This window comes from Hypanus sabinus, chromosome 13 (assembly GCF_030144855.1).
Source record: "Hypanus sabinus isolate sHypSab1 chromosome 13, sHypSab1.hap1, whole genome shotgun sequence".
NCBI classification, from domain to species: domain Eukaryota; kingdom Metazoa; phylum Chordata; class Chondrichthyes; order Myliobatiformes; family Dasyatidae; genus Hypanus; species Hypanus sabinus.
Window position 1 is genome coordinate 19,652,337 of NC_082718.1, and position 22,622 is coordinate 19,674,958.

Below are 22,622 nucleotides of genomic sequence, written 5' to 3' on the forward strand. Positions count from 1 at the left end.
TCCTCTACCATCCTGCTCTTGTCTTGGTCAGAACGCTCTGCCCCTGGACGGGGTCCAGAGGAGATTCACAAATTATTTTTTTAATTTTCTTTGGGACAGACACAGTTTACAGTGGAAAGTTCTTGGATATCACTGCCTTTGTAGTATATATAGGTGTATATGTGGCTTTCTGAAAGGCATTAGATCTCAGCCTGAAACATTGACTGTACTGTTTTCGATTGATGCTGCCTGGACTGCTGCGTTCCTCCAGCATTTTGTCTGTGTTGATTAGACTTGGACGTTATTTAAGTTTTGGGGGGCAGGAATTAAGTGGGTATATTTCCTGTTGCTTTGCTCCGCACTCCAACATAGGTGCCAGTAATGGTCTGCTGACTGCCATTAGCCTTCCAAGAAGAAGAACTCTTCAGCTGCACTGGGAAGGCCTCACTTGGAGTTTTGTGAGCAGTTTTAGGCCCCCTATCCAAGAAAAGATTTGCTGACGTTGGAGAGGGTTCAAAGGAGGTTTGCAAAAATGATTCTGGGATTGAAGGGCTACTCACTAGAATTTAGAAGAATGAGGGGTGAACTCTTTGAAATTGATCGAATGGTGAAAGGTCTCAATAAAGTGGAAGCGGAGAGAATGTTTCCTATGGCGATGAAATCTAAGACCAGAGGGCACAGCCTCAGAATAGAACTATTTAGAACGGAAATGAGGAAGGATTTCTTTAGCCAGAGGGTGGTGAATCTGTGGAATTCATTGCCACAGACGGCTGTGGAGGCCAAGACATTATTTAAAGTAGACGTTCATGGATTCTTGATTAGTCAGGCCTTGAAGGGATATAGGGAGAAGGCAGGAGATTGGGATGAGAGGAAAAATGGATCAGCCATCAGGAAATGGCAGAGGAGAATCGATGGGCCAAATGGCCTAATTATGTTCCTATATCTTATGGTCTTATGGTCTAATTCCAGGATTGCGAGGCTTAATATGAGGGGTGATAAATTCATGGCCTAAGGTAGAAGGAGTCAATTTTAGAAAACCTAGCACATTTATTTTTCAACATAGTCCCCTCCTACATGTACACACTTAGTCCAGCGGTCGTGGAGCATACGGATCTTGGACCTCCAGAAAGTGTCCACAGATGGGTGATTGATAAGTTTGTGGCCTAAGGTAGAAGGAGATGAGTTATAAACTGATAAGTTATTAACTTCAAACTTTCTGCATAATCACTCAGAGTTGAACTGCATGTGCATGTAACGAGAACTGTGTAACTCATCTCCTTCTACCTTAGGCCACAAACTTATCAATCATCCCTCGTATTTGAGGAGAATTTGATGTCTCTGGGCCCGTATTTACTGGATGGGGGGGGGATGGAGGTGGGGAAGTTCTCATTAAAACCTGTCAAGAACTGAAAGGCCTGATTCAAGTGGATGTAGAGAGGGTGTTTCCACTAGGAGAGTCTAGGATCTCAAAGTTCAGTTTACACTTATTATTAAAGTACGTATATATTATACAACCTGGAGCTTTGTCTTCTTGCAGGCAGCCACAAAACAAATAAACACAATTGAGCCTGTTCGAAGAAAAGCCCACAGAAAAAGATCATCAACGCGCAATGTGCAAGAAAGAAACAAATCATGTAAACAATAAAAAGTAACATTAACCACAGTGTCCCCAAAAGTGACTCCCCAGTGCTGTGCCAATGGCTGCAGTCCACTGTCAGTTCAGCATTGAAAGGCCCTGATCCAATCGCTCAAATACTCAAAAGAAGTAGACAAAACACACAAGGAGGATGAACTGCAGAGACCACAAGTGCGGAGCCCGTTCAGCACTGAGACAAGCCCGATGGTTGCAGGCGACAGCTGCTTTTCCAAACCCGGCTGTGTGGAACCCAAGACTCCTGCACCTTCTGCCTGCCAGCAGCAGTGAGAGTGATCAGTCAAATGCAGGCAGGTGGCCCTGTTTGCTTTCCACTCTCCTCCTCAATGATTTTAATCTCACTTGATCCTTTAATCAGCACCGGCTCGTGTTCTGCCATTAGGGATCAACACAGAATCTCTTCCACACCGAATCCCCCAGGAGATCGAAGAAGCACAAGATTGTTTATTCAGCCCAAAAATACTTTCTTAAATGGGGAAATACAGACTGCACTTGATAGCAGTTCAGAGGAAGAAGATGAAGAAGTTCTATATTTAGAAGAGTACCCAGTGGCCTGCAAGATGTTGCCGTTGGTCACTGGCGCCATCTTGCTGGAAAATCTGAAGACACTGCTGCGGAATAAAAGGGATGTTCCTTTAAAACTGAGATGAGGAGGAATTTCTTCACCTAGAGGATGTTGAAACTGTGGAATTTGTTGCTATAGAGAAAGGCAAACATATAATTTCCCTTTTTTGCTATTACTATACATACACAGTAACTTACATTAATGTAGTACTTCTTCATCTTCTTCTGAGCTGCTAACGATTGCAGCCTGTAATGTCCCAGTTAAGAATGTATTTCAGGGCTGGATGAATGATCTGGAGTTTCTTCGATTTCCTGGGGGATTCAGTGTGGATAAGGAACCTAGGTCACTTTTAACACCCACAAGTTGCTGTAGGAGCTCAGCAGGCCAGGCAGCACCCACGGAAATGAACAAACAGTCGCCATTTCAGGCCGAGACCCATCATCAGGACTGGACATGAAGTGTAAGATGTCAGAACGAGATGATGGGGGGAGAAGATCTCATGCCAGCATACGTTGACTCCATTTTAACCTCCATGGTTCAGACCCTTCCCACGTACATTTGTAACATGCTCTCAATCTCCTCAACAACTTTTAATTTCCTGTCCTTGATCATCTCATTTTCACCATAGATGTCCAGCCCCTAAACACTTCTATCAGCCTTCAAGAAGGCTTTAAACCTCTCCAGTTCTTTCTCGACAACAGACCCACCCAGTTCCCCTCCACTACCACCCTCCTCTGTCTGACAGAACTGCTCCTCACAGTGAGTAATTTTTCTTTTGGCTTCTCTGACTTTCTCCAAACTCAAAGTGTAACCATGAGCATCCATATTGGCCCATTCTATGCCTACCATTTTGCTGGGCACAGGCAACAATCCACATTTCAAGCCTTCTCTGGTGATGCTCCCCAACTCTTTCTGTGCTGCATTAATGATTGCATTGGTGCTGTTTCATGTGCCCATGCTGAGCTTGTCAATTTCATCAACTTTGTCTCCAACTTTCACCTTACTCTTAACTTCACTTGTTCTATTTCTGACACCTCTCTCCTTTCTTGATCTCTCTGTCTCCGTCTATGGAGACAAATTGTTCACTGGTATCTTTTATAAACCTACCAACTCCAATTGCTATCTTGATTATATCTCTTCCTGCCCTGCTCCTGGAAAAATGTTGTTCCCTTTTCTCCATTCCTTGCTCTACATTGCATCTATTCCCAGGATGTCTTTCCTTTCCAGGGGATTAGAGATGTCCTTTTTCAAAGAACAGAGTTTTCCTTTCTCCACCATTGTTGTCCTCCATTTCCCGAACATCCAAAGTTGCCGCTTCTTCCTGCCACATTAACAAGGATAGAGTTACTCTCGTCCTCACCTACCACCCCATGAGCAATGTTCCCTCTAAGGTGTGTGTGTGTGTGTGTGTGTGTGTGAGTGTGTGTGTGTGTGTGTGTGTGTGTGTGTGTGTGTGCGTGTGAGTGTGTGTGTGTGTGTGTGTGTGTGTGTGTGTGTGTGTGTGTACACATCTTTTGCTACAAGTGCACAATTGAATTTAAACTGCGCACAAATGGTTATCACCCTCTACCTCGTTGGCATGTTCAGTATAGTTCATGATCATACACAATCACATTTCCTTTTCCAGTTTCTGACGTGGACAGAGTTGACAATGCGGAGTTTGCGATAATTTGTCTGCAGATTTTATAACTGGCTTGTTTATACTGTTCTTAATTGAAGGAATTAATCAGTGCACACTGGTCATTACAAATTAGACGGAACATTGTCCATAAACCTTCACATTCAATATAACATTCTCCGCAACTTCCACCATCATCAACGGGAACCTACCACCAAACACACGTTATCATCTTCACCTCCGCCCCCCAACACTCTGCTTTCCACAGGAATCACTCTCTTTACGGTTCCCTTTGACCATCCCTCCTGGGACTTATCCCTGCAAGTGGCCAAGTGGGCCTAAATGCTACACCTGCCCATTCGCCTCCTCTCTTACCTCCATTAAAGGCCCCAAGCAGTCCTTCCAGGTGAGGCAACACTTCACCTGTGAGCCAGTTGAGGTTGTCTACTGTATTGGTGCTCCCGATCTGGATCTCCTACATCGGTGAGACACGACACAGATCGGAGGACCACTTTGTTCAGCCCCTCTGCTCCGTCTGCAAAAAGCAGGATTTCCCTGTGGTCAACTATTTTTATTCCTATCCCTATTCCCACTCCAAAATGCTGTGTCTGTGGCCACCTCGTCTGCCACAATGAGGTCACAGTCAGGTTGGAGGAGCAACACCTTATAATTCAGTCTAGGAAGCCTCTAACCTGATGGCATGAATTTCAATGTCCTGTAATTTCTCCCCTCCCCTCTTTTTCATTTTTACACTCTGGTCTCTTACCTTTTCTTCTCAGCTACCTATCACCTCCCCCTGGTGCCCCTCCTCCCATGGTCCATTCCCTCCTCTCTATTCAATTCCTTCTTCTCCAGCCCCTGAACTTGTCCGCCTATCAATCCTAGCTTTATACTTCACACCCTCCCCCCACCTGGCTTCACCTATTATCTTCTAACTTATACTCCTTCCCCACTCCCCAGCTCCTTGTTCTGGTATCTTCCTCCCTTCCTTTCCAGTCCTAATGAAGGGTCTCGATCCGCAATGTCAACTGTCTGTTCAGCTCCGTGGGTTCTGTCTGACCTGCTGAGTTCCTGCAGCGCTATGTGTATGTTTCTTTGGATTTCCAGCATCAGCAGGACCTCTTGAGTCAGTATTAACATCAGCGCTTCCATTCTTTTATCATTTAAAAGTAACCCAAGTCTCTACTATTTTTTTAACTGAAGTGGATGACTTTAGGTGTTTCCATTGGCCAAGTCCGAGCTCATTCACTCTGGAAGTTTATAAACATCTGAAGCCTTGCTCCATCCTCTTCACAGCCCACAATCCCACGTAACCTCGTTTCATGAGCAAACTTGGATATATTGCAATTGAATTCTTAATTCCGGTCATGGACGTTATTAAGTGAAGTCACAACTTTGATCTTTGCAGCTTTCTACTGGTTACAATCTTACAACCCAAAAAGTTCCATTTACTTCAGTGACATTTTTTCTGTCTGTTAATCAAAACCAAGCCTCTAGGTAGCAGCTACTGAACCACTGCTTCTGTTTTAAAGAATTATGCTACTTATAAATTCAATATTATTTTCTCAATGTTAACCATTGCTTGTTGTCTGCCATAGCTTTTAACACAGGTTCTCTATCCACCATAACTGCTTCATGTTTACATAGTTTTACACCTAATCTTTATGTAAACTTCTGTCAGATTATAATCACTGCCCCCATGTACCAGACAGCCAACAGCAGTTTTAAAGCAGGCTATTTCCCCAGAATATTGATCTACCAAAGCATCTTGCACATACTCCACGAGTTCCTGCTACTGTTTTGTCCTTCCCTCCGGTTTTTCTAGATTAAAATGCCTCAGGCCTGTTGTATTTCCCTTGATGTATGCACCTTCAGACGCTAGAAATTTGAAATAAAAGTGAGAAACGCTGGCAATGCACAGTGTTAGTGGAAAGAGCAGCATTAGCATCAGAGTTGGAAGATTGCTGAGTGTCTCCAGAATTGTTATAATCTTGGAGTTATAAATTTATAGCGCACAGGAACAGGCTCTTTGGCTTAACATATTCGTGACAACCTTCAAATTCCAGTCTGCTCTAGTCCCATTACCAGGATCTGCTCTGTGACCTTCGATGTCTTGGTAATTCAGCTGCTCATCTAGAATCTTATTGCAAATATTCTGAGTACCTTCCTTCACCACTCACCTCAGACAGTGTGTTCCGGGTTCTTCACACCTCCTGGGTGCAAAGATTCTTCCTCAAATCCACTGTAAACTTCTTACCCCTAACTTTAAATCTATGCAGACTAGTTTTAGGCACCTTTGCCGTGGGGAAAGGTGTCCCATTACCTACCCTGTCTATATCCTTAGTAATTTTGTATATGTTAATCTAGTCATCCCTAGTTTCCTTTTGCTCTAAACCCAAATTCAGGGTTTCCGCATTATGAGATGCTCCATCTTGGGGAAAATCCTGGTGAATATCTGTTGTACCTTCTCCACTACTTATTTTCTGATTTTGTTTCCTCTTTTTTTATATAATTTTCTAAGCTAAGATCACAACATTTTCACCCCACTCTATATTTTCAGTGCTATCCCAACTCATTTTCCACTTTGCCCAGATCTTCCTATAGTTAAATATGCTGGAATATTTAATTCCCAACCTTGGAACTAAATTTCCAGCATGGTGAGAAAATATTCCCCATTTCGTTCTGTTTCCAGGTGGCTGAGGGTGTGAGTTTAGAAAGTGATGTGTTGACAAGTTGCTGCCGTGCCTTTTGTATATGGTACACTCAATGTCCGTCTATCTAAAGTTCAAGGTGATCATTGCGGGCAGCCATGACGTTTTTGTCTAGGCACTGAATGAGGGAATGGTAACAGAGAGGAAATTCTGCTCTTGTTCACTGCTGGGGCCACTATGACAGTGGTTGATTAGTTAGCTATCGTTCTTAATTGTTATGGCGTTAGCCACCCTAGTCAAAATAACTTTGAAAATGGGGGTTTTAATTCTCGAACTGTAGAGGTGAAACATTTCCTTCTGCTCCTGATTGCCTACTACCCTGGAATCTGTCAAAATTCTTTCAAATTCAGCACCGGGATCTTCACTTTTGAGTAAAGTTGTGAGTTAAAAGGCTTCCTACCTTTAATATGTGTTCTGTTTTATCACTGTAACCTCTTTCTGCTTTGATCCTCTGAACAATTGGTTCAGACTGGAAATGTTTAGATCTTTGTGAATGGTTCTAATATATGACTGTGTGTATTGGAACAATATGTAATTAGGTAGAGTTTAAAGCTGTAACAAAATGTGAGCAACATTCAACATCTGGATTTTAAGTGATAAAACTCAAACACTTCAGCTGTGTTCAGTGTCTGCAGTTCTTCCATCAACATCTAATGACTACTCCACATTCCATTAACCCACCCTCCTCGGGAACTTACTTTACTTATTATCTGCAGGTCAGCAACACTGATTGGATATAATATTCCAGCTGAGGTCTAACCAGGAACCTGTGAAGGTATATCATAACTTCCTTCATATTCTATGCCTCTGTTTATTCAGTCCTATGCTTTCTAACAACTTTTTAAAAATTTGGCAGAGTCTGGAAAATTTTAGATTTTATTTTGCCCTAAAATAAAATATCAGATGGTGAAAGCTGCTCAAGTTGTTAATGTGTTCCCGACGTCATTTCTTCTAGCCAATAAGATTGTTGTGGATGGTTACATGGTGACATTATGTATTTCAGGATTCCACCAAACAAGCTGAGATCTATACTAAGGCCATGAATCCTTTCTCCACAACCAGAGGTAGTTCCATAAATACAGCTTCGTTAAACAAGGAGATACATTTTATAATTCCCTTGCAATAGATTCTGTTTTCTTCTTGTGTCATATGTAGCAGAAAATTAATTTTGTTTGGAAATATTATATGATTTTGCCATACAGTGCAGTAAACAAATCTTTATCTATGCTGATTTCTGCATTAAATATTAATCCTGCATTTTAGCAGTGTTACTTGTTTTTGGTGAGAATTTCTACTCTAAGAAATTTAGTATGTCAGTATTGAGGTTTCTTTTGTTGCTTTCTTCGTCCTCCAGTGCCACTTACTCGTTTACTTACTTGGGGCTTGTAGATGGTGGGAAGGATGTGGGACATAGGTAGATGAATCACTTTCTGCAGGGTATACAGCCTCTGACCTGCTCTTGTCGCCATAGTATTTATGTACTTGACCCACTTAGAGAGATAGAAAAATACAGCACAGAAAAAGGCCCCTTGGCCCATCTATTCCATGCTGAACAATAGTGACTCACTCGCCCTTAGATATTGATGGTACGGAATGGATTCAGGTTTGTTGAGCCCAGTAATCATGTACCGCTTCTGTGACACAAATGTTACTTGCTACTTATTGGCACATCTGAATATTATCTAGGTTTATAATCTTGCAGAATGTTATATAGATACTGTAAGAAGGGTGAGGCCATGGCTGGATTTCCAGGTGAATAAAGGAATGTTAAATCTGAAGATTTTGTAGATTAACTTTTGTTACCTTTAACAGATAGTGGTAACTGAAATAACTAGTGAGTCTGACTTTGTAAGCAGAAAAAAAATATACTCTTTGCTTTTATGTTGATTAAAATACTTAACTGGCACAGTGTCAGTCAGCAGACATATTACTAATTGTTTCATGAGTGGACAATACTAAATAGGAGTTCAAGATTTAGTTTGGAAAATATCTTGGTGGTGACTGAAGGTACTGGGAGTTTAACTATCTTGCCAAAGTTTCTTTAAGCCTGATAATACCACACCTGACCTAACCTGTGAGCTAAAGAACCAAAGCACTGTGCAATAGGCAGAGCTAAATTGTACCACAGCCAAAAGATCAGATCGGAACTCTGCAGCTCTGACATATTTGTTGATGAATTGTTACAGACTTACTGAGAGGAGGAGGCTCCAAGGACATGTACAAGGACAGTGGCAGAGTGCAAAAGCTGGGTGCTAACGTTAAGGCAAAAGTGGTCAGAGTGGATATTGTTGCTTGGCTTCCTTCTAAGGTCCATGTTGCCATGGAAATCAGAGATAAACCAAATACGATTCTCCTCCCATTTAGTCAAGAAATGTCTGAATGCAGAAAATCCTATGAAGTTTTGGGACCACACAACATTGACTAGGGTTCCCAGACAAGCCACACCACTAGCCAAGATGCTCTAGTATATTTACAACACTGGCACTGATCTTACCAGGTGGAAATTTGCCCAGGTATGTCCCATGTGGATAAAGCAGGTCAAATCCAATCCAGTCAATTGCATGCCAATCAGAGTTATTTTTAATCAGCAAATCAATGTCATCCACTGGACAAACCACATCATTAGATTCTCTGTAAGGGCAGGTCAGAAGCTGGGGATTGTGCAATAAGTGATATACCCCAACACCTCAAAGTTTTCCCACCATCTACAAGGCATATTTCAGGAGTGAACTGCCTGAAGAGTACAGTTCCAACATCATATTATAATTTTAACACCATCCGAAGTACCCAATCAAACAAGCTCTAAATATTAATTTCCTCCACCACTGGTGCACCACAGTGCGTACTATCTGCATAATTCATTGTACCTTCTTACCAAGGCCACTCTTACAGCACCTCATAAATCTACAACCACAATCACCGAAAAGGTCGAAGAGAGTAGGTGCTTGAGAACACCGCCACCCGCAGGTTCTATTCCAAAGCCCACACCATGCTGATTTTGGAAGTATATTCCTTTATCACTGCAAGATCTAAATCCTGGATTTCCTTCCCCAACAATGATACGTAAGTACCTTCATCTGAAGGGCACTAATGCATTTGGATAAGGAGTTATAGATTATACAGTATGGAAACGGGAGCCTCTTTGGCCATCTTGTCCATGTCGAGCAGGTTCCTTCCTTAGCTAGTTCCATTTGCCTGCATACGGTCTCCATCCCCTGAACATGTCTAAATGTCCTGTGAATGCTATAATTATGCCTGCCTTTACTATTTGTCAGCTTGCTCCATATATCAGCTATCCTCTGAGTTTGGGAAACTTACTTCTGGTGTTCTTTTTCAATCTCTTCCTTCTCACTTTAATTGTCCCCTTTATTTTAGGCTCACATACCCTGTGAAAAAAACTGTGGCCATCCTCCTTATCCATGATCCTTAAGTTTTTACAGGCCCCTGTAGCCCCCTCACTGGGCTCATATGCATCTCTGCTAACAGCCACAAGACTCAGCGGTGAGAAGGCCACTTTTCATAAACAACACACGTCTACGGTCGTTATGATTTGGATTTCAACCAAACAGGAAAGCTGAGATTTTCAGATTAAAGGAACCTTAATTTGAGTGAATGCTGTTTAAATACTGTCAAGACACAATTATAAGGGAAATGTATTTACTAATTTCAGCTGTATCAAACAGTTTTTAAGAGTAAGAAAAGTAAAATAGAGGGGCCCATTACAGTTAAGCCAGTCTAAATGTGCACATAGCGTTGGAAATCCCACAGTCCAAAAGCTGGGTAAGACCGTTACTCACAATGCCGAATTCTCAGCACCACTCAGCAGTAGAGCTTCCCATCTTGAACTCCTTCACTTCCCGATGCACTCCTTGCAATCACGTCTTCCCGTCGGTTCAGATCATACATCCATCTCTCCCGATCTTCTCTGCTTCGCCCACCAGAAAACCATAAACCCCACCAGTGTCCGTCACAAATCTCTCTCCATCCAGCTCCCTCTAGAACCTCCTCCCAATTCCACCATCCTGACTGGCTGACACAACATGTCTAAATTGAACATCATAACCCCTCGTCTTTAGCCGGAACGGAAACAATCTACCAGTAGAATACATTGCTTTTACAGAAAGCTACAAAGTGAAATACCCCACAGTATTATCAGTAGAAATCTTAATTAGGGCAACACATCCCCTTTAAGGTTATCCCTCAGCCTTCTACATTTCAGGGAATGAAGTTCCTGCCTATCTAATCTCTACTCGCAACTTAAACCATCCTGTAGTGAATCATCATCATCCATAGATCATCATCTAATCCAGGGTAATTAGAGAAGGTTAATAAATACTGGCTAATTGACACATACTCACCAATAAAACCTCTACTGATACCTACTTTGAATTTCCCTGTGACCACTCCGCCACAGAATTCACCACAGACTCAGTGCAAACATGGGTCAAAGAGCTAAACTCCAGATATGAGGCAAGAGTGATTGCCCATGATACCACGACATTTGACCAAGTATGACACAAAGAAGTCCTGCAAAATTGAAATTAATGGCTACCAAGTGTTATACGTTCCCAACTCGCGTGAAAAATGGTTGTTGAAAATCAATTATCAGAGTTCCGCAACAGCACTGCAAGAATTCCCGAGGGTAGTACAACCATCTTCATCTGCTTCATTTAGGATGTTCCTTCCACAATAAGGTCAGAAATGGTACACTTGCTGATGACTGCATGAGGCTGAGTTCAGTCTGAAACTCCTACATACCAGTGTGCAATAAAACCTAGCCAACGTTAGTATGGATTGAAAAGCACCAAGTAACCTAAATAATACAGGGCACCTTTTACACTAGAGTATGATCATTAGGCCTTAATGTTGTTGTAGGCATTACTGTGACTGAGTATCTGTCACTAGCATCCTGGTTGTCATCTTTGTCATCAGTAGGACCAGTCACATAAACGTTGTGGTTACAAGAACAGGTCAGAATCCGCGTAACATGCAGCAAGTGCCTAACGTCCTGGCTCCTGAGTCCATTCCATCATCTCTGAGGTACATTAATGCTATGCTGGGATGCGGACTTCTTGGCTGGATGAGAGTGATCTGAACAATTCTCAAGAAATTCAACAAAGCAGCTGGCCACCCAGCAGCATAGCATTCATTCTGTCTAAAAAGGGTGTGGCTGCAGCTTGTGGCAACTACAAAATATACTGCAGTACTCACTCAGGCAACCATAACATTGCCAAATCCCTCAACACCCACCAAAAATGGATATGACCCGCAGGTGCAATGGGAAAAACCCCACCTCTAGCTCCGCTCCATGTCACATACTTTTTTGTTGTAGAAATATCCTGTGTCCCACATTAACACTGGATTTAGATCCCCCAATCCCTTACCAAGGAGAATTATGGGATTACATTCACCGAAAAGACTGTAGCAGTTCACTACGGGCATGGGCAATGAATGCTGGACCTGTCAAAAGTACTTGCAACCTGAAAAAAGTTTAGAATAAAAACTGCACTTTTAATATTTCAGTCCTATTCATATAAAGTTTTGGACACTTGGATACAGTTTTGCTTCTTTTGCACCAAAAACAAGAGAGAATCTGCAGAATTTGGAAATCCAAGCAACACACACAAAATGTGATATTTTATGTGTTTTGTTTGTGTTTCTTTTGCATCAAGTTTCTAATTTAGGTTATAATTTTGCCAACTTATCATACTGACTCAAGGTGATGGGTTAATTATTACTCCCACTCTCATTCATCCTATTTAATCTACAAGTACATCTTGATAAGGAATGACTCGCATAGCAGGCTCTGTGATTTCTCTAATTTTGATTTGGACATGCTATTTTAATGAAGATATATACTCACTGGCCACTTTATTAGGTACACCTTTCTTTTGCACACTGGTTGAATGCCCAAGTTGGTGTGATCTTTCATCGAATCTATTCTGGTTATTATTCTATGATGAATCTATTGAGTCTGCCCCCAAGAAAATCTCAGAGTTGTATGTGATGACGTATAGGTACTTCGATAATAAATGTACTTTGAACTTTGAACTTTAAGCTGTGTAGGACCATGCTGCTGTAGCCCATCCACTTCAAGGTTCGATGCGCTGTGCATTCAAAGATGTTTTCCTGCACATCACTGACATAACACAACACCGTCCTGTCAGCTTGAACCTGTCTGACATTCTCCTCTCACCTCTCTCATTAACAAACGGAAGAAAACCTGCAGATGCTGGAAATCCGAGCAATGCACACAAAATGCTGGAGGAACTCAGCAGGCTGGGCAGCATCTATGGAAAAAAGCACAGTTGTCATATCAGGCCAAAAACCTTGAGCAGGACTCATTAGTAAGGCGTTTTCACACACAGTACTGCTATTCACAGGATACTTTTGGTTTTTCCTCATCATTCTCTGTCAATTCTAAAGACTTGTGCATGAAAATTCCAGGAGATCAGCAGTTCCCGAGATATTCAAACTACCCCGTCAGGCACCAACAGACAAAATCACTTAGATCACATTTCTTCCCCATTCTAATATCTGATCTGAACAACAACTGAATCTCTTGACTATGCCTGCATGCTTTTATGCACTGAGTTGCTGCCACGTTTGTCTGATTAGATATTTGCATTAATGAGCAGTTGTGCCTAATTAGGTGGCCACTCAGTGTATATGAAATTGAAAAAGGCATTTAAATAATTTCATTTGAAAAACAAACGTCATTTACAATTTTTGTCTTTGATTGTAGGAGTCATCCGATGGGAAAGCTGTAAAACCAGGTGGAGTGAATTACCATGAACAATTGATGCTTTCTACTATAGCAGCTCATCTATGTAGCATTTATCTTGGACAAGGAATACTGTTAACTCGTCTGCCTTAGTTTCAGAAAATTGGTGCATGTACAATAGTGAGATGGCGCAGTGTAAATGGATAAGTGAAGAATAAATAACATGAGCAACTGTTGGATGATGGGACTGTTCCATTAGAATGGATCCGAATATATACGTGAAAGTTGTTATGATGAATTGTAAACTTAGTTTCTCTGTCAATGTTTAATGCTACAACAAATGGAATAACATTGAATCTATTTATTGACATGTTACCTCAATTACAGTAATGCCAAAACTGGATCTGGTTTTGAACTTTGTCAAGACATCCCAAACATTCAGCAGTAAATGTCCGATTTGCCCCTCAGTAGCATGTACAAACTGTATAGTCATATCTGTAGGATGGACAGTGGGTAACTTGTTAATAGAACAAATGGAAATGAGGTCTTATGAGGTGAAAAATTCTAATGAATTAGTTTATCCAAAAGATGCAAACTATGGCAAAATGTTTTAAACAATTCACATTATCTTATCTCCTTCACTGACTTCAGTGGGAAGGAAAGTTGGGCACTTGCAGATGATCCCTATTCCACAGTTTTATAGCCCTACCACAGTGGAATGTTACATCCACTGTTTATTCATCAAACTATACTAAAAATGAAGTCTTGTGTTTTATTTCCTTTGGGATATTTCCATGAAAATGCTTCTGATTGTTCTTGATAAAACTAAGAAAATAATCAAAAGGAACATCTATTCTTGGGTTATATTCTACACGTGCTTAGGGACACAGATTGGTTGATCTGATAACAAGCCATCAACAACTTAATTTTTGATTCAAAAGTTTCCTCACAATAACAATAACTAGCTTTTACCAGGTAGAGAATTTCTTCTTTTGTTCTTAGCAAGATCCTCAGGGAGGCTTTAAGGAACAAAAGGGTTACAAGTAATCCTCTCTATGCAGTATCATTTCCATAATTTCAAAACCAGTCATAAGGAAATACTATCTCAATTAAAGTTGGACTCAACAGTCAGCTAATAAATTAACTAACAAAAAGTTGGCCTGAGTTTCTTTTGAGTTTTGTTAAACCTTGTAGGAGGAGAGTTGTCAGAAAAGAAATGGAACAATTTTATTTCCAGCTCTGCCTATCTGATTTCAAATTTCCTTCACTTAACACAGTGTTTTTCCCTTTACATATAGAGATTACCTCCCATGTCTTAGTTTTCTATCCTAAATAGGTGGAGTTTCCACCATCAGTTTCTTTGGTGAGTACTTCTATCAGCTTGTCACTAATGGAGGGTACTGAGGCCATCTTCGGGTGTGTTATGAAGGTACCACAGCTCTGAGGGGCCGAAGAAGCGGGAGCAGCCCCCTCCTTCCGGAGAATCGCAAGATCGCTATTAATTCGGGACTCGGAAGTGAGAGACAATGCAACGGTTTTGACCATTTGTTCATAGAGGCACCTGTGTCACGTGCAAGTCCCGGCTACGTGACAACTACCATGAACCTGAACACCCTCGGGCCATGTGGGGGTGGAGATTGCATCCCCCTACTTTGATGGACAGCGCCAACTCTGCAAGTAAAGATAAAAGCGGACTGCAGGAGGCGGTACCCTAGCGATGCACCAGAGGAACTTGCTCGCTCAACGCTCCCGGGAGAGCTGGAAGCCACTCAACGCCACGTGTGCTCCTAACTCCTTTGCCTGGGGAGCGGGTGGCTGATAATACCGAGAAGGACTTCGAACTAACAACGGGGAAACCAACGCTCCCCTGATTTTAACGGAGTGGTCAAAAAGATACGGGCAAGTCTTCTTTTCGTTCTCACCGATCCCTCTAAGACACGTGAAACCCAACAATTCCTCGCAAGACTTCTGAATGACTCTTTAGATTTCCAATGGACAAAAAATATTATCCCCTAGACAACAGCCGAGATTAATGATGATTATGACTATATCTGGGCTTTAGATTGCGTATTGGTGATGTGCATTATCTGAATGTTTGCATTAACCTTACTTTTGTGCCCCTTTATAAATAAAAACGTTTGAAAATAGTGACATCAGACTTCAACAGGCCTCTCTATCTTTGCTGGTAAGTTATCCAGTTACGGGAAACGTAACAGGTGCTACTCTTTTATAGCATATTTATGCGGCAAGGTAGCTCCATTAACGCAACAGAAATTTCAATTTCTTATGCCTGGATACAAATTGTATTTTCTGTCTGTGTTCCCCCAATATTATGTCAGCAATTGAAATTAACACCTGATCTCTTTCATATATACAACCTCACTTACTTTCAAGGCCACAATTACTGCTCTGCTAATAAATCTGTACATTTATTTTCAACACTGTAGTCAACTATATCTTTGCTACCAAATTATGTGCAATCAGAATTAAGTTTAATGGTTTCCAAATCTGTATTGATGTCAAGGAAGTTGAGAAGCCTAAAAACAGATTTAACAATAGGTCTCAGCAGAAAGCAGCATTTTATTAATACACACTTAACTTTTTTAATATGTTTAGTTCCTTTTTTTAAATAAAATATTTTTAAAAAATATTTTATTTATAATTTTCTACAAAGTACAACGAAGAAAGTCAATAATACATATAGAAGGATCATTGCCAAATAAACAAAAATAACAATAATACATGTCTTAACAAATGAGCAAGTCACCCATAGTAAAAAAGGGAAAAAAAAAGAGAAAGAAAGAAAAGCACCCAATCCAACTCCAAGCCAACCATTATATGAGAAACACTTTTATTAACCCAGAACTACATATTGTAATAAAAGTAAAAGGGGGGGGGGGCAGCCTGCTACCTGATCAGAAAAAAAACAAAAGTCAAAAAGAAAAGCTGGAAATGTAGGGTCCGATTATCAAGGGAAAAAAGAACAAACACCTGTCAATCTAGGTGAGAGTTATGAAAATATTCGAGAAAAGATCCCCACACCCTATGGAACTTTATGTCCGAATTAGAAAGTGAGTAGTGAATCTTTTCAAGATCTAAACAAGACATAATATCCCTAAGCCATTGAACATGGGTAGGGGGAGCTACATCTCTCCATTTAAGGAGTACTGCTCATCTGGCTAGAAGAGAGGCAAAGGACAATGTTCATTGTTTAGCCGGGGTCAAATGCTTGTCAGGGTCTCGAAGAATACCAAAAAGAGCGATCAAAGGATCAAGTTCCAAATGACAATTTAATATAGAAGATAAAGTTAAAAAAACATCTTTCCAAAATTTTTCCAGAGTAGGACAGGCCCAATACAAATGGAAAAGGGAGGCCTCACCTCCTTTGCATTTGTCACACCAGGGACTAATATCAGGATAGAACTTCGCCAATTTGGTTTTGGACATACGAGCCCTGTGGACACTTTAAATTGCAGGAGACAATGACGAGCACATAAAGAGATTGAATTAACGGATTTAAGAATTGAATCCCAAACCTTGTTGGACAAAGAAAAACCTAAGTCATGCTCCTAAGCAGTTTTAATTTTATCACAAGGGGCTTGTCTGAGAGTCATAAATTTAACACCAATGGTAGAAATTACGCCTTTGCCCAAAGGTTTCGTTTGAAGAAACAAGTCTCCTACATTTTTATCAGGTTGTTCAGGAAAATGTGGTATTAAAGGGCTAGTAAAGTGTCTAATTTGAAGATATCTAAAAAAATGAGTATTCGGTAAATTAAACTTTATAGACAACTGTTCAAAAGACGCAAACCGATTGTCTATAAAAAGATCTTCAAAGTGCCTGATACCTCTCCTACACCGGTCTTGGAATGTGGAATCCTGCATAGACGGTTGAAATAAATGATTGTATAGAATAGGACTAGAGAGAGAAAAACTACAAAGACCATGGTATTTTCTAAATTGAGCCCATATTCTCAGAGTATGCCTGATTACAGGATTAATAATAGATTTTGGCAATTGGCAAGGAAGAAGAAATCCAAGTAAAGCTGGAATAGATAATTTTTTATAAGCATTTAATTCCATTGCCACCCATGTTGGACAAACAGACTGATTATAGAATTAGGACCAAAAGATAATATTACGAATATTGGCTGCCCAATAATATGAACGAAAATTAGGCAATGCCAAGCCACCTTCTCTTTTAGGCTTTTGGAGATGAGCTTTATTGAGTCTGGGCTGTTTACCCTTCCATAGGTATGATGAGATAATAGAATCTAAAGAATCAAAAAACACTTTAGGAATAAATATAGGTAAAGATTGAAATAAGTATAGAAATTTAGGGAGAATATACATTTTAATTACATTAATTTGCCCAATTAAAGACATGGACAGAGGTGACCACTGTGCTAATCTTTGTTTTGTAAAATTTAAAAGATTATTGAAATTCTCATTGAATAGTTCCTTGTTATGATAATACCAAGATAAGTAAAACAATTGTTTACTACTTTAAAAGGGAGATTGTGATTGTGCTTACTTATTTATTGGAAAAAGTTCACTCTTATGTAGATTGAGTTTATATCCGGATGGCTGACTAAATTTATTGAGAAGTGAAAACAACGAAGGTAAGGAGGTGGTCGGGTTTGATATAAAAAGTAACAAATCATCGGCGTATAGAGAGACTTTGTGCTCAAAAATGCCCCTCCAGATCCCAGTCAGTTCAGTACGACTGCGAAACGCAATTGCCAATGGCTCGATAGCCAGATCAAATAACAGAGGGCTTAGAGGGCATCCCTGTCAGGTGCCACGTTTAAGATCAAACGGTTGGGATTGCTGGGAATTAGTCAAAACTGATGCTATTGGATGGGAATATAGTAACTTAATCCACTTAATAAAATTGTATCCAAAATCAAATTTTTCTAAGACAGCAAATAAATAGTGCCATTTAATACAAACAGATTTTCAACATTCTTAATTTGATGTTTGTTCAACTATCTGAACTTAATGACCTGGAACACAAGACAGTTGGTGTTAATATTTTATTTTTTATTTATTTATGTATTTATTGATTGATTTACAGAGAGAGTGCAGAACAAACACTTCCAGCCCAATTAGCTATGCTGCCTAGCAACCCCAAACAATGGTCCAAAATAGATAGAACATTGCACACCACAAGTTCAAAATATAAAAATCATCCAAATATATAAATATAACATGATTATAATTGGTATTTATTCCCTCCGAGGTGGGAGTACAAGCTGGCAGGTGATAAATGAGATCAGGTATGGGGGAAGTGGGGTGTGAAGGAGGGGCAATGAGGAAAGAAACTGGGAGGCTATAGGTGGAAGAAGGGCTGAAGAAGAAGGAATCAAATAGGACAGGACAGGGGACAATGGAAGAAAGGGAAGGAGAAGTGGAACCAGAAGAGAATCAGAAAAGGAAAAGGAAAGAAGGGGAAGTGGGCAGTGATTACCAGAAGTTTGTGAAATCGGGTTGGATGCTCCCCAAACAGAATTATGAGATGTTGCTCCATCAGTCAGACTTTGGCAGTAGAGGACACCATGGACAGACATGTTAGAATGGGAATGAGAAGTCAGATTGAAATGGGTAGCCACCAAGAGATCTTCTCTTTTATGACAGACAGAGTGAAGGTGCTCAAAGAAGTACCTTTCTGATTATAAGACCATAAGGCATAGGGACAGGAGTTAGCCATTCAGCCCATAGAGTTTGCTCTGCCATTCCATCATGGCTGATTTATTTTCCTTCTCAACCATATTCTCCTACCTTCTCCCCATAACCTTTGATACCCTGAATAATGAAGAACCTATCAACATCCACTTTAAACATATTCAATGATCTGGCCTCCACAGCCATCTATGGCAATGAACTCTACAGATTCACTATGCTCCGGCTAAATAAATTCCCCCTCATCTCTGTACTAAATGCTATTATGAGGCTGTGCTCTCTGGTCCTAGCCTCCCCCACAATTGGAAACATCCTCCCCATATCCACTCCTTTTAAGGCTTTCAACATTCAATATTCTTCTAAACTCCAAGGAGTACAGGTCCCGAGTTATCAAATACTCCATAAATCTTCCATTCCTGGAATCATTCTCATGAACTTCCTCTGAACCCCCTCCAATGCCAGTGCATCCTTTCTTAGATATGAGTCTAAAGACTGCTCTCAATACTCCAAATGCAAAAAAAAAATCTGCATGTGAAGTCTCTTCCAGAAATGCTTAGCCTGAAGAAGCTTAACTCCTCACTTCAATGGTAGTTCAGTGAAATCCTCTCTCACTATTTCCTCTCTGTGATCCCTGCTGCCTTCTGACTCTTTGACCATGTGCTCGCCTATCAACTTCTACCTTGTAATTCTTCCTCCCCTCCCGCCACCTTCTTGCTCTGGATTCTCATTTTTCCCCTAGTCCTGATGAAGGAATTTGGCTGGAACATCAACTATTTACTCTTTTTCATAGATGCTGCCTGGCCTGCTGAGTTCTTCCAGCATTTTGTGTGTGTTGCTCAATACTCCAAGTGTGGTCTGACCAATACCTTATAAAGTCTCTGCATTACATCCTTCCTTTTAATTTCTAGCCCTACTACTTGCCCCTCCAACTCTTTTGTCTGCAAACATGGCCACAAAGCCATCAATTCCATCATCTACATCATAGTCACATAACATGAAAAGAAACGGTTCCAACATTGATCCCTGCAGAAAACCACTAATCACTGGCAACCAACCAGAAAAGGCTCCCTTTATTTCCACTCTGCTTCCTGCTCATTAGCCAATATTTAATATATGCGTGCGACTTTCCTATATTACCATGGGCTCTAAAATTGGAAAGTCATGTTTGGCACCTTGTCAAAGGCCTTCCGAAAATCCAAGCATACAATATCTACCTACTCTCCTTTGTCCATCCTGTATACCCATTTCCTCAAAGAATTCTAACAGATTTGTCAGACAATATTTCCCCTTAAGGAAGCAATGCTGATATTGGCCTATTTTATCAGGTGCCTCCATTAACCAAAACCTCATCCTAATGTTGGATTCCAATACCTTCCAACCTGCCTATAATTTCTTTTCTTCTGTCTCTCTTCCATCTTAACGAGTGGAGTGACATTTGTAATTTTCGAGTTCTCTTATATCATTCCAGGATCTAGTAATTCTTGAAAGATCATTAGTAATGTCTCCTCAATGTCTTCAGTTACCTCTTTCAGAACACTGGGGTGTAGTTCATCTGGTCTAGGTGACTTCTCTACCTTCAGACCTTTCAGTTTCCCAAGCACCATCTCCTTAGTAATAACAACTACACTCACTTCTTCATACTGCTGAAGTCTTCCACAGTGAATACTGATGCAAAATACTAAAGTTTGTCATTTCTTTGTCGCATTACTGCACCTCCGGCATCGGTTTCCAGCAGTAAGATATCGACCACTATTTTCCTTTAACTCTTTATTTAGAGTATTTGTTAAAAAAAACCTTTGCTATCCTTTTTTCTATTATTGGCCAGCTTATTATCATATTTCATCTTTTCTCTCCTTATGGCTTTTTAGTTGCCCTCTGGTGGTTTTTAAAAGCTTCCAAATGTGCTAACCTCTCACTACTTTTTTCTATATAATATACCTTTGCTTTTGCTTTTATGCCATCTTTAACCTCCCTTGTCAGCCACAGTTCACTTATCCTTCCCTTATCATGATCTTTGAGATGTATCTATCCTCTGCCATCTAAATCACCTCCAGAAACTCCAGCCATTGCTGTTCTGCAGTCATCCTTGATAGTGTAATCAACTTTGGCCAACTCCTCACTCAATCCTACTCCACTGATATACCTGAATGAATTCTATTCTATTGTAGTTACTGTCTCCTAAGGGTTCCTTCACCTTAAGGTCCCTAATCAAACCTGGTTCATTACACAACACCCAGTCCAGAATTGCCTTTTCCCTTGTGGGCTCAACCACAAGTTGCTCTGAAAGGCCATCTCAGAGGCATTCTAAAAATCCTCTTTTGGGATCCAGCACCAATTTAATTTTCCCCAATCTACATGCATATTGAAATCCCCATGACTTCTGTAACATTGCTCTTTTTACATACCTTTCCTATCTCCCATTGTAATTTGCACCCCACATCCTGGCTATTGTTTGGAGGCCTGTACATAATTCCCATCAGGGTCTTTTTACCCTTGCAGTTTATTAACTTTACCCACAAGAATTATACATCTTCCAATCCAATGTCACCTCTTCCTAAGGATTTGGTTTCTTTTTTTACCAATACAGCCAACACACTGCTTCTGCCTACCTGCCTGTCCTTTTGATACAACGTGTACCCTTTTAAAACTTTGCTTCCATATCACATTCCATTGACTGCAGTTTAATCCTACCTTCCAGACAGTCTCACTGCACACTGCATTTAGTTGTATACCAACTGCCCCATCCTCCACCCCATTGCTCTGGTTCCCATCCCCTTGCCAGATTAGTTTAAATCCTCTCCGACAGTTCTAGTGAACTCACCCATAAGGATATTGGTCCCTCTCAGGTTCAGTTGAAACCTGTCCTTTTTTGTACAGGCCATATTTCTCCAGAAGAGATCCCAGTGATGCAGAAATATGAAAGCCTGCCCCCTGCACCAATTCCTCAGCCACAGGGTCAAATGTCAACTCATCCTATTCTTACCCTCACTGTTGTGTGGCAGCAGTCCAGAGATTCCTACTCTGGAGGCCCTGTCTTTCAGCTATCTGCCTAACTCTTTATATTCTCTTGATTTTTTCTTCTCACCTGCCCATCACTTCCTTTTGCTTCTTCTCCTCCTCCCCTTTATGCCATGGTCTACTGTCTTCTCCTATCAGATTCCTTCTTCTTCAGCTTTTACCTCTTCCACCTATCACCTCCTAGCTTTTTATTTCATCTGCTACCCACCCACCTCCCCCTTCCCCATCCCCACTAGTCTTATTATTTCCTGTCAATTTGCAGTCTTTTCCCTCGTCCCCTCATCTTCTTATTCTGGTCACAGTGCCCTTTCATCCCAGTGCTGATGGTGAAGACTAAGTCATTGGGTGTATTTAAAGCAGAAGTTAATAGGTCCTTAAAGGTGTCAACGGTTATGGAAGAAGACTGGAGAATGGGGTTGAGAGAGATAATAAATTAAGCAAGATGGAATGGCAGAGCAGACTTCATGGGCCAAATTGCTGAATCATGCTGTTATGTCTTATGGCCATTCCAGAGATGCCACCTGACTGCCTTTTCATTGGCTACATAGAACAGTCCATGTTCGAAGCTTTCCCCTGTTATACTCCCCAGCTCTTCTTCCACTACATTGCCAAGTGCGTTGATGCTGCTTCATGCACCCATGCTGAGGCTGTCAATTTCATCAACTTTGTCTC

The 22,622-nt window shown here is 40.8% G+C and overlaps 1 protein-coding gene across 1 annotated transcript in view; it reads left to right on the forward strand.

The window, feature by feature from the left end:
• The window catches only part of LOC132404307 (cadherin-23-like), a 99,910-nt gene extending 86,121 nt beyond the window's left edge, over window positions 1–13,789 (forward strand). Inside the window, exons 39-40 of the mRNA XM_059988480.1 lie at window positions 7,531–7,591; window positions 13,273–13,789. Of these exons, the coding sequence (XP_059844463.1) occupies window positions 7,531–7,570 (40 nt within the window). The 3' untranslated portion in view covers window positions 7,571–7,591; window positions 13,273–13,789. The remainder of the gene's footprint in view (window positions 1–7,530; window positions 7,592–13,272) is intronic.
• Window positions 13,790–22,622: the final 8,833 nt, after the last annotated feature.